Source organism: Micropterus dolomieu, linkage group LG19 (genome assembly GCF_021292245.1).
Source record: "Micropterus dolomieu isolate WLL.071019.BEF.003 ecotype Adirondacks linkage group LG19, ASM2129224v1, whole genome shotgun sequence".
NCBI lineage: Eukaryota > Metazoa > Chordata > Actinopteri > Centrarchiformes > Centrarchidae > Micropterus > Micropterus dolomieu.
This window is the reverse complement of record NC_060168.1, coordinates 28,608,203-28,620,704: the sequence shown is the minus strand read 5'-3', so window position 1 is coordinate 28,620,704 and position 12,502 is coordinate 28,608,203. Positions and strand designations below refer to the sequence as shown.

At 38.0% G+C, this 12,502-nt stretch overlaps 2 protein-coding genes and 1 long non-coding RNA gene across 3 annotated transcripts; 2 read left to right on the top strand and 1 right to left on the bottom strand.

Annotated features, from left to right (window-relative positions):
• Positions 1-1,223: 1,223 nt before the first annotated feature.
• Positions 1,224-6,989, bottom strand: bbs12 (Bardet-Biedl syndrome 12). Its single transcript, XM_046030564.1, has 2 exons — positions 6,784-6,989; positions 1,224-4,819 (listed from the first exon to the last, which is right to left on the bottom strand). Exon 2 carries the CDS (start codon positions 4,806-4,808, stop codon positions 2,853-2,855), a length of 1,956 nt encoding a protein of 651 aa, XP_045886520.1. The 5' UTR covers positions 4,809-4,819; positions 6,784-6,989; the 3' UTR covers positions 1,224-2,852.
• Positions 6,930-9,199, top strand: cetn4 (centrin 4). Its single transcript, XM_046030565.1, has 5 exons — positions 6,930-7,090; positions 7,421-7,576; positions 7,678-7,806; positions 8,202-8,339; positions 8,921-9,199. Exons 1-5 carry the CDS (start codon positions 7,088-7,090, stop codon positions 9,008-9,010), a joined length of 516 nt encoding a protein of 171 aa, XP_045886521.1. The 5' UTR covers positions 6,930-7,087; the 3' UTR covers positions 9,011-9,199.
• A 1,857-nt stretch (positions 9,200-11,056) lies between these two features.
• LOC123957628 lies at positions 11,057-12,112 on the top strand. Its single transcript, XR_006821840.1, has 2 exons — positions 11,057-11,429; positions 11,972-12,112. It is a non-coding gene; the product is annotated as an uncharacterized LOC123957628 (long non-coding RNA).
• Positions 12,113-12,502: the final 390 nt, after the last annotated feature.

Sequence of the window (12,502 nt, the reverse complement as noted above, 5' to 3'; positions counted from 1 at the left end):
CAAAGAGGGGGACGTGCAACTTGGACTGTGTCACTGAGACCCTTTAGGGCGCCAAGAGCTGTGGCAAGCACGTGAACAGGATCAGTGTTTTTATTCATCCAGTCTGTTCAAGAGCAAGAGAGACGTAAAAAGAGTACGAGCACAGCCAGCTTTTTAATGAATCACTCAGTGCTATTCATAGGTACAAAAACAACAATGTGAAGTAGAGATGCCAGCAGGCTTGGATGAAAAAGCCTATGTTACGAATGAGTGATTTTAATTGCTATTCTCAATTTTCTCAGAACCAGCGTAGAGAATCGGTGATGGGACTGTGAAGTATTTCTTTCCTTTTTGATTTTAGGACTGACAAGGCCATCCATTTGTCAGAATAGGCTCTCATGGGTCTGGGCTTCTGGGTAATTCTAACCACATCTGAAACTTGTGCTGGATCAGTAGGAAGTCAGCTGTGCTCTTGGTTGACGTCACATTGGTGACCACCACCCCCCTGGTCAAACTGGTCAGTGAAACATCAACCAGGCCTTTCAAGTGACTAAGGCTGGAGAATTGAACAGTTGTAAGTTGTCAAAATAGCCCAACCGCAAGAAGGGTTCAGATGGTTCAAGAACCTTCCCAAAAATACATTTCAATTCAATATTTACGCAGACTGGGTTTTCTGAACACACATGTATTTTTTTTTGTCATATTTCCTATCCCAAAGCAAGTGTGGCAAGTATATTGATAGACTGATATTGACACAAGTATGCAGGTTTCTGATTATGTGATTCTCAATCTCAATTTTGTATGAAATATGAAGAAAACAATGGTGTGTAAGTGGGCTTCAATTACATGAATGTTCAATTGATGCATAACACTTGTAGCTCCAACAGCCAACTTTGCTCCATGTCAACCCTGGTTAAATGGAGTGGTTAGACCAACAGTATATATAGGCTACTATAGCACAAAGCTACACATGGTAACCATGATCATTCCAGCATATTTGACGTTTTCTCATATTGGTCAACATCATACAGTAAATAACACAACGGTATGTGGCATTGTCTGGGGAACATAAAACAAGATTTATGGTTTGCCAGTTTTTTTTTTTTCTAAAAATAAATTTTAGTGACATATGGCACCTGTTCCCATACTGATGGCTTTATTTTAAAACCTCTTACATTTGCAGGTTTATGAATACCAGTATAAATCACACTTAAAAAAATAGATAATTAAAAAACATTTTTTTATTTTTCCATTAACAAACCGATGTAAATTGCTTCAGTTGCTTTTTCCCCTCTTAACTTCAACTGCAAATTTTACTGAGATCTTACCTTGAATATAGTGACACAGTGAAAAATTAACAGTCCACCCTGTCAACTAGCAATTATGAAATAAGATGGATCATCTCACCCAACTCTTTAGGTTTAACATTTTTAAGGTAAACTATAAATGTGTGCATGAATCGGTCCAAGGTTTCCTCTGTAGAGATAAGCAGATAAGAAAACGTAGACTGAACTCTCAGATATTTCACCAATTTAACATTACAATTTCCTCCTCTATTTTGTGTTTGTTATGTTATGTCATACCCCACCCTCTCAAGGTCACACCACTGCTGAGTGATGCCTGAGTCAAAGTTGTTAGGGTTCCAGCAATAAGCCTTTGCAGCATTTTAATTTCACTGAACTATTTTTAGAATGCGATCTCTCTCAGAGGAAATGGAAGTTCTCACGTTGCGTTGCAACTGACACCTTTCAAATACAATATGCAAAGTAGGAAAAAGTATAACGATAACCAATTATGTGGTTTTTGATTTTTCCAAATAGTAGACATTTCTCTTTGAAATGACGAAGGTTTTCAATTTTATATTTTTACACTGATTCAAAATAAGCCTAAACTCCTGGAGGAGACAACTTGTGACGGCATACGAAGCGAAGTGTTGGCTTACAAAAGGATTCAAGAATTCAAACAACTTAATAAACTGCCAGAAGTTGTGATTACTATTATCTAACTTTTTTAAAAAGGACAGGGCCTACTGAGACTTAGCCAAAAACATTTACTCGGTCTGGAGGCATTCCTTCTCCATTAGCCATTTACATTATGGGAGAGCAGATCATAAAACCGCCACAGTTGGCGTGGAAGTAGTGTCTAATGTGAACAGTGCTAGCCAAGCAAATATCATAAAGGAAGTGTACCAAGACTACAAAACATACGGGCACAACAAAATTCCTCCCATGCTCCATGAGAAAGTAATTTAATTGTGGTTTTGGACATGTACTATTTGTTTTCCCTGGCTGCAGTGGGCACGAAGACAAGGTGTGTACAAAGCCATCTACAAGTACTGTCAATATGGAAATATATCATTTCTACTGACTGCACTTCATGTATGTTTTTTTAAGAGACCGTGCTAATTTCTCACAGCTTTTCAATACCTGGAGGCCAGGATGGCAAAGGTTCAGAGTCAGATAGGACCAAATGCATCTTAATTTCATTCAGTAGACACGTCTGAAATAGTCTCACCATTGCACTCCTTTTTTCCTAATTTAGGCCAAGTCTATTGTCATTTTTATGTATCACTTTGTATGAGAGAGTCAGATACACTACAGAGTCATTTAACAATTTGTCGCCCCCAAGTGGTAGCAAATAGGTAGCTTTGCTTCACTACAATTACTTTTGGTATTTTGTCCTTTGACTATTTATTGATGACAAGAAAATAAATAATATATATACACACACTATTTTCACTTTGTAACATTCAAAAACTGAACTTCATATTTCAAACACATTTTTTAAAGTTCAAATAAACAAAAACACACACAAAAAAAAAAAACCATTCACAAAGTTGTGTACAGTCAAATCTCCAGGATTGTACATGGAAGTCATAACACCATCAGATTTTCCTGTGCACCATCAGTTTTTTGGTCAATGCCTGTGATGACCTCTGCATCAGTCTGTAAAACCAGGAAAACCAGATCTAAAGCTTTCCTCCATGCTTCCTGCTTCACACTCAGATTATCATAGATCTTTATTGCTGGTGCTTCACTGGTCTTCATGAGGGAGGGAATCAAAAAATCCTCTTGGTCACCTTCCAAGAAAAGTTGTGAGAACTTAGTAGTAATGTCTAGACTTTCGTTATAGTCCTGCAGTTGTTGGCTCACAGCAGTCCAAGCTTTGACTTTTGAAAGCTTTCCAGTGTTAACAATGACAGTGGCTATGTAATCTATTAAACCATCTGCCATGAGGTGCAACACTACATCCCTGTAAGGGTTAGCTGCTGTTCCTGCTTTGGTTTGTTGGACTGAGTCCCCATTCTTTTTTCCATTATGCTTGACATGGTGCTCTGCGTGCTTTTGAAGGTGATGAACACAAAGCAGTTCTGTCACTCCACCACCTGGAAGGAATACTTTGTCTTTCAGCACGTGGTGTAAACGATAAGCACATGCCCAAAATTGGTCTTCCAGAACCTGCAGCTTGCCTTGTACACAGCTTGTGAGGATCACTGTGACCAACTCATGGTTCACACCTGTAGAAATATTCACAGTTGTTAAAGGCTTCCTGTCATGGCTGCTGAGATCCCTCCATATCACAACCTTCACTCCAGTACCAACACAGTGCTTACTCAACTGTGTGGTATAGCTCACTGGAATAGCTCCCGTTGCATTAGTGAATGCCTTCAAAACAGAAGCCTTCACTTTTCCCACCACAAGTATATGATGCTTACAACAGCACTGAATCACTTTCTCACCAACAAGCCCACTGACCAGTATCAGCTTCACTTTCAGGTTCAACAGAATTGCCACAACCTTTTCCATCCACTCTTGTTCTTTGCTTGAATTTGACAAATCCGACTGGTCACTCACACACTGTATACCTGCTGGCCTATTAAAGCCAAGATGGCGATAGGTCTCTGATAAATCTCCATTAATTAGAGCAACCTTCAAGTGCTGTTCTGTTAAGTGATGTGCAACTGAAGCCTGTTCAGAAGATAAGAGAACAACACAGCCTGGTAAAACGCACGCCTGGTCCTCTGGTAAACCAGGTAGCACACATGTCACCACTTTGGTAATATCAAATGTGGAACAGCTGATATCTTTCTGATTATTTTGTGACTGTATTCGGCTGGCTTCAACAACTAAATTCATTGCATCAACATAACCATGACTCAATCCCTCAGCAAGGGGTGCAATGTCAGGAAGCTTAGGCTGATGAGGTTGCAGTTCTGTGGATACATTTTCAGACTTTACTTTACAAAAGTGTCTGCTAAGCTTTATTTTCCTTTGTCCAATGGCATTTAGAGTCTTGTAACAAACTTTTGTTGTCCCTTGTAGATGGCATGATGCCTGTGAAGCCTCCACGATGGGTTTCTTTGACAGCTGAAGTCCTGAAGCATGAGATGTCGCAGTGCGGCTTTCTGACTGCTCCACACCAAGACCCACAGCTGAGACACTGCATTTCCTGCAAACATCCAAGCATATATCCATGCCTTCAGACATAGCTGAGATGATGTGTGCTACTGAAATTCCTCTCTGAAGGCACTCCAGAGCAGCACGGCTCCATACTCCTGCGAAAAACAGCAGGGATCCCGACCCTGTATGATAGACCTTCTGGTGAACTTGAATAGTCTCGTAAACCAACTGACCCACCGCGCAGGTCAGCTCCAGGTTCTCCAAGATGCGAAAACATGAGCACACAAGGGCTGACTGCCCACCCGTGTCATCTTGGACAAACTTGTACTTTTTATTGGGGCCCAATGAAGAATGTGTGATTCCTGCAAGCGCTGAGAGTTTCTGCAGTCCAACATGTTGTCGATGTTTTAGGATTGTACTTCCCAGCATTACTGGAGTGCCTGCATTTTAAAAAGGAAAAGAAAAGTTTTATGTTTGTTCACCTTTTACCAAGTTAAACCCCAACAAATATTCTCTTTTTAGTTAATGAAACTGCAAAGTGAACATGGTCTATGTTAAATCTTCGTCACAGTAACAAGCAGCAGTGGACAGTAACTAAGTGCAGGTACTGAACATAAGTTAAAATTCCAGGCACTTGGACACTTGTGGTTTTTCTTTATACCTCTACTTAATTTAAGTTCAGAAGGGAATAATGTACTCCTCTACATGTATCTGATAGTACATATAGTAACAAGTTACTTGATCAGCTTTTACATTAAGACATTAATAGTACAATATTATATACATATAAAACACTCTATTCCATTATGCATAATGAGTACCTTTACTTTTGATACTTTACATAGCTACTAATACTAAACTTTGAATGATCTGTAATAAGGAATACATTGTGTTAGCCTACAATAACAATATTGGCTACAAAGGCAGCTACAACAGTAATTACACTTTCTCTCAGTCCCTTTGGTACATTTCTCATATTAGAATTGAAATACTCAAAACTACTTGCTCAACCACCACATCAAGTAATCACTTGTGCGCATAATAAAAGCATTTTCTCATTATTTTGAACAAACTGCAAATGCTTTGACACATTTACACAAATTATTATGTACAACTGTCTGTTGTTTCGTACATTACCAATTGCTTATGGCTTGTGGATCACAATGTATAATACTGGTTCTCTGTTGAATATTCTTACCCCCAAAACATCTAGGCTTGATCATTGCATAAGTCACTACAAGCAAAATGGTTGAGCATGTTTTCATAATCTTTCAAGTATATTTTCTATACATCTCTATTTTTTTGTGAATGTGTCCTGAATTGATGAAGATATGTGATGTGTAGATGAGAATCAGTTGCCCTTCAGACAAGAACATCAGCCAAAATTGTGTTTCTTATGTTGATATTTTTTTATTTCGCAATTTTTTCCAGATGTAATTTGTCCAGATGTGCTATGCAGTGCTGTAAAACAGTCTTGTCTATTTCTTTTCTGTATTACAATGACATGCTGTCAACAAATTACAGTACAAACAGTAAACAGTAACTGTGAATCCTGTCCAGTCTCTTCAAATGTATAGCTTTCTTCTGTTGAGTGCTGCCTTGTGCATTTTCAATCATTGTCATCCAAACCTTAGCCAATCTTTACATTAGAAAATACATGAGCACACTGTTTATACTGAAAACATGGCTAAACATTTTTGACTATCTTGTTTGTAAACAGTACCTCAAGGACTTGTCATTCTGATGCACTGACATGTTCACTGACATATTTACTTTTCAGAGAGACAGTCTAAAGCTGATGATACACGGGGCAACTTTTTGAGCAATGTTGCTGGGCAATCTTGCTAGTGGCAAGTCCGACTATGTTTTGAACGGATAGTGGCGGTGCGGGGCTGGTGGTGGAGTGGTGGGGGAAGGGGATTACGGTAGTAACCTTTACTCAGTACCATTGACGACAACGTTGCCCGGCACGATTGCTCTAAAGGTTGCTCTGTGTATCATCAGCTTTAGGGTTTGAAGTAGGCTCTAAAGAACTGTGATGTGTGGTTTGTCAGTTACGATCTTTTTCGAGAAATGCACTTACTGTTTTGCAAATGTTAAGGATAGGATTTGAGAAATGTCTCAAAGGGACTGAGAAAAACTAAATTACCACAGTAGAACACAAAAACGCCACAACATCAGAAGGAACAAGTGACATTGGGAACTCAACAGACTTGCAATTAGCCTACACACCACAGGAGTAGCTTGCAAGCTATGCTAACAAGCTAAGATCTTAAAACAGATATAATGACTTTACTTCTAAATTCAGCGAGTCCATAACGAGGCTAAAGCAAACTGAATCCAGCCTCCAAAAATAAGCTTCTGCAAAACAAACGTATCTATAAATTAAAGAGTGTAATGTTACCTTAATTTAATAATGTATGTTGTCTGTTCCACAGCCCAGCTGCCCTGTCGATTAAGCACTGCGCAAGCGCGTTGTTTCCTGGTTGCTGGGAGACAAGAAACGATCTCAACCATTGGCGGACACTATTATAACCCGCCCATCTCCTTTTGCAATTGGCCAATATGCTCTCGTCACGGCGCTTTCATGGTTTCTATTGGCTGTCTCTCGTGCCATTTGAAAAAAATACAGCCGTTGCTGACTGCTTTGTTGACATCCGATAATCAAACACAACATTGAAGCTTCCCTTGCTGAATCGTTAATATAAATGGTAAGCCTTCGCATTAATGTCTAGCATGAAATGCTCGCTGTGAGAACTTTTTAAAAGCTAGAACTTAAGTTAGATAAAGCGGTTGATTTGGACCTGATTTCTGTTTGTTCTCGTAGAACAGCCTGCAAGCTAACGGTCGCTAAAGTTAGCATATAGTAACGATAGTTACTAACTGTACTAACTGTTGACTATAAACCATAGACTGTAGCTATAAACTCGAAAAACCTGTGAAAACATCACATGTGGGTTTCTCTGCTGCACCTGGGCTAAAGGCTAACTGAATAGCCTTGTGTGAAGTAGTAAGCAGTTATTGATGTTTGCTTTGTTCAGGCTTCAAGTTACCGAAAACCAGGTTCTTCGACTAGCCAAAGGAAAAAGGCAGGTCCCAAAATCGAACTGACTGAGGAGCAAAAGCAAGAAATTAAGGAGGCGTTTGACCTCTTTGACACAGATGGAACTGGAACAATAGACGTGAAAGAGCTAAAGGTTAGTTCCTGGTTTAGTATGCATTGGATTGGATGTATATATTAACTAATACCACAGCAGTGCCACAGCAGTCTCATGTTTGGGGTGTATCTCTGCCACAGGTTGCCATGAGAGCTCTTGGGTTTGAACCAAAGAAAGAAGAAATCAAGAAGATGATTGCAGACATTGATAAAGAGGGATCTGGAACAATTGACTTCAGTGATTTTCTCAGTATGATGACACTGAAGATGGTGAGAATAACACATACACATAACACAAACTTCTTAGAAATTGACAATTGGTCATTTCTAGCCATGGAAAGACTATGTTTATCATTTCATGAAGTTACAAATCTTGCATCTCATCACTATTGGTTGCCAGTTGCTATTAAAACAATATTACCCCACAAATACATTTCTTCAAAATCTTTCACAGTGAAATCCAGTGTTTGATGTAGTGTTTGAACATTGACTAATACCATTCATGCAAATCACACTTCATTTTTGAGCAGTCACAGAAAATTCATCTTAAACACATCTTGCATCTAAAATATTGTGTTTTAGATGCAAGATGTGGATTTAAAAAGTGTAAATTGAAGCTGTAATGTGTCAGTCATTATGTGTTTGTTGGTTTTCATCATTAATAGAGTGAAAAAGACTCCAAAGAAGAAATAATGAAGGCTTTTCGGCTGTTTGATGATGACTGCACGGGAAAAATCTCATTCAAAAATCTGAAGAGAGTTGCCAAGGAGCTGGGTGAAAACCTCACAGATGAAGAATTGCAGGTATTGTAGTTTGTAATGATATACAATATAATTGCAAGGGGTGTAAAATTCACAGTTCGGTATGTACCTTGTTTTTGGGGTCACGGTTCGGTGGTATAGCTGAAAAAACGGATGTGTGTTTGATGAAAAACCATTTTCATACTTTTACTCATTTAATTACATGGATGATTAACTGGTGCATTAATGTGCGACATTAGCTTGTAAATGAATTGCTGTTTGTTTTTTGTTTTAAAGAGAATGTATAAAATGGAACCTATAACCTCCTTGAGACATTCTCTTTATAGTTTCTGTTATGCGATTGTTGTTGCAGACTCCCAATGCTCATGCTGCGTCTGTTATTACCTACGTGCCCCTCCTGCCCCGACAGGTTGACAACCGTGAACCGTAACTTGTGAATAGTAAAATGACCTTATATCATACCCAACGTTACTATGAACTAGACTGATAGAGTTGTTTCTCTCTTTCTCTCTCATTTCCTCACTCCCCTTATGATGTTATGTTCTTACACTTGGGTACCATGACGCCGTGTTTGACACAGTTATTGAACATACTGCAGTAGACTTTGTTTGTTATCCTTTTAGGAAATGATTGACGAGGCAGACCGAGATGGAGATGGTGAGGTCAACGAGCAGGACTTCTTGAGGATAATGAAGAAGACCAATCTTTATTGAACCTGTTGAGTGTGTTACAGTCTTGATCTGAGACCTTTTTTTTTAAGATTCACTTTTGAGTCTAAACAGTTTAAGCAATAGCTTTTTGTGGGACTTATGCAGATTTGTTTAGTTTGTAAATGATTTAACATACTGTATCTTTGCACAGTTCTTTCTACAATGCAAGACAAATAAATATATTTCATCATAGATGATTTGTCTGTTGTTTTACATATACCTTGGTTTGTCTGTGTCAGGATTGTATTTGAATTGCATATAAACATGCAGTATCAAGTTACAAGAGTTTTATGTTTCCGTGTCTATATAAGAAAGGCTCCTCTCGGACAATGTTTTACAAGGTCTCTATGCAAACCCTGGGCAGCAACTCTAGAAGTAAGTGTTGTGGTTTTGAAAGTGAAGTTAATTTCAGTACACTGTGTACACTGCAGTACATTCTTTACAGCGATGCGTGTCAATAATGTCAGATGTCGGGGGAACAGACAGTGAAAGTCATATGACTAAGTTAATGGTGACTAACCATAATTATACTGTAGACAGAAATGACGAGCCTGAACATGAGATGAGTAACTCAATAAAAGTCACTCTCACTTTGTGCTTTGAGTTACTGAACCAAGTCATTGTCTGTAGAAGATACTGAACAGTGCTGTCTTACCTACATGTTCTGATCATCTTGTAGGAAAGATGCTCCTGCTGATTAATTATAATATACAGCGGAAGTCTGGTTTTGACCAAAACGCTATACCTTGTTAAAATAAACAGGATATTGTAGTGACGTGTTTTTCCGAGCCGTCAGACGGTTGTCTATTATTTTGAGGATGCTTGCCACTGATTATGAAAGTTCTGATAACCTGTTCTAGACAGTGAAGGAACATCCGGCGGAAAATATGAAAAGTTTTGTCCCAAGATGAGAGATCCATTTTTTGAAAAAATATTCCACATATAAAATGTTTGATGTTATTAAAAGAGAAATATAAGCACATTCAAAGACTGGTATACTTCCGAAATTTTTTTACGAACTACATCCTCAATATATTAATGATAAGGTTTTTTTTTTTGTTTGTTTTTTTTAACATGTGTGACTCAAACTAATTCATATTTTCTTGAACCTAAGAAATATATAGGAATGGGCACAAACCAGTTTAACACTTTACCTAAATTAAATAAAGTTCCAGGATATGAAATTTCTATGGATTCCTTTCATTTTGCTCTTCTGTTGAGCTGAAACTTGGAATTGATATAGATGAGCCAAATCAAAAGGCCAGTATTTCAATAGTTCATTTTATGTTACCCCCTATGACTCAAATCCATCCACCTTCTCGGAGTTCAAAGTACACCGCATACCAGGTGAGAGCTGAAATACAGTGCTGAAGCTCACTTTCAGTGGACACACAATTACAAAACTGCACCTTAATGAATTACATCTTGATATTATGGAATATCTTCCCAAAAAAACCTAATTCAGCCAGCTCTTCAGATGTTGTCATGGATTTCAACTGTGCAGCATGCAAACTACCATAGTTTAAAGCCTTCTTTCAAAAATGACATATTAGGTTTGAGAAGATTCTACTTACTTTACCAGTATTTTCAAAACCTAAAACGTTCTTACTTTAACAAATAAAAATGTAGAGGGTGCTTTACGTGCATGGAGCAGTCATTTTGGGAGCGTAGGTGTTGTTCAAACGGTGGATTTTTGATTTTACATTAAAACTTTCCAATTGGCATTGGCTGTTTTTGTACAATGGCAGTTTCATGGCCTTTAATATTTTCACAGCCCCTCAGCTGTTATTCCCCTACTGTTGTGGTTAAACAGCATTCACGTAACTCAGTCTACACTCCCACTGCTCCACTGCTCTTTTTTCTTTTCCCATAAAATGATCAATTTCCAAAACAACAAGGCGCTGCGAGCCTGTCGTTGCTGGTAATAGATGATTATATTATTAACTGTTAAAGGTCAAGAATGTGTCACCATTATGTAGACAGCCTAAATTCACAAGCCCCTTTCTAGTAAGACAAGTCAAAGACAAGTAACCGTCATTGCGCCTAGAAGAAGCAGAGTGACTGCATCAGTGGTATGTTTGCTTTTTAACCTCAGTTGTATTTTTTAAATAGCTGTTTGAATGCTAACATTTAGCAGTGTTCTGTCTTTTAATATGTGTGATGTACAGTGTGATGAAGCCAGTGTTTCTGAAATTCCCTTTGAAGTCATTAGTTTTGTATGTAATCAATATATATTATAATAGTAAGGTGTTGCTTCATATGTTTTCTAATTTCTAATCATCCTCACATCCTCTGATCAGATTTCTTTTATAATTTACTATTGCACACCTGACGCATTTACATGTTTCACGTTTTAATGATCGACTTCTCTGAGGAGATTTGTTTCCACCCCTTAACCAATCACCTTCAAACAGCAGAACAGGTGAGCACATCTGTGGTGGGAAAAAAGGTTGGTCGACAAGGAGCATTCAAGAACTTGATTGGTAAACAGTATCGTGTTGTATCACCACTGTACCTGAGGTAAAGAACATGCTGTCAGGTTTTGGTACTACAAGCCAGATTCGATATTACAATGTAAAAAATTTTTTTTATAATCTTCAAGTTTTTCAACAACCATGTATATTTTAGTGGACTGTTTCTGTCCATCTTACCTTGCCTTATAGGATCAGGAGTATGTATTTTACAGTATTAACGTGCATGGTGGAAGGAGTTAGCAGACCCTCAGAACTTGGCAGGGCTACTGTTCAGCTATGTCTGCAGTGTTAACTCGGGAGATGATTCTATAGCTAATAAAAATAAGTGTTTGTGTGGACACTACGTTTCGATATAAAAGCCCAACATTTTAAGTCTCCAAAGACCAATCCAACAGCTCTGTTTTTTTCCCTCTCTTACATAAGCTTGGTTTTCTAGTTTAGCTTTAATGAGACTAATCATGTTGAGCTGTCTTTCTACCTTTTAATTCAGTTCGTCTGGGCTGGTGGTTGGAGTCTCAGTCATCTTCCAAGTAAATTACAGTGTGGTTCAACAGCACTGAAATCAGTCAGCAACTGCGGCTGAACATTATTCTATAGAATATTTTTTGATTAAATTATTTGGCAAGCCAAAGCTTCATTTTGAGTTTTTTTTTTTTACATAGTGTGATGAGTAACCAGTGTAATCTTAATCATTTTAGCGAGAAGGATTTTAGCATCTGGTTGACAGAAGCGGTTTCTATGTGTTCTTAACTTTTTACATATAATCTGATGAACAAGTGCAACAAAGTAAAGTTCTGCACTTTAGATAAGATGATAAGAACCTGTGGGTGTGATCACACATTCAGATAAGAAATTAACATTTATCATCTCATTTTGATAACACTTTTTTGTGCATTCTGGTAAAGATTGATGCATAAACTGGAAAAATTAAGTAAGATATATACAGCAGGGAGAAAAAAAGGTTTACCTATTGACAGTCATGCTTGTTGGAATCACAATATCACCTGCCCTTTGCTGCAGA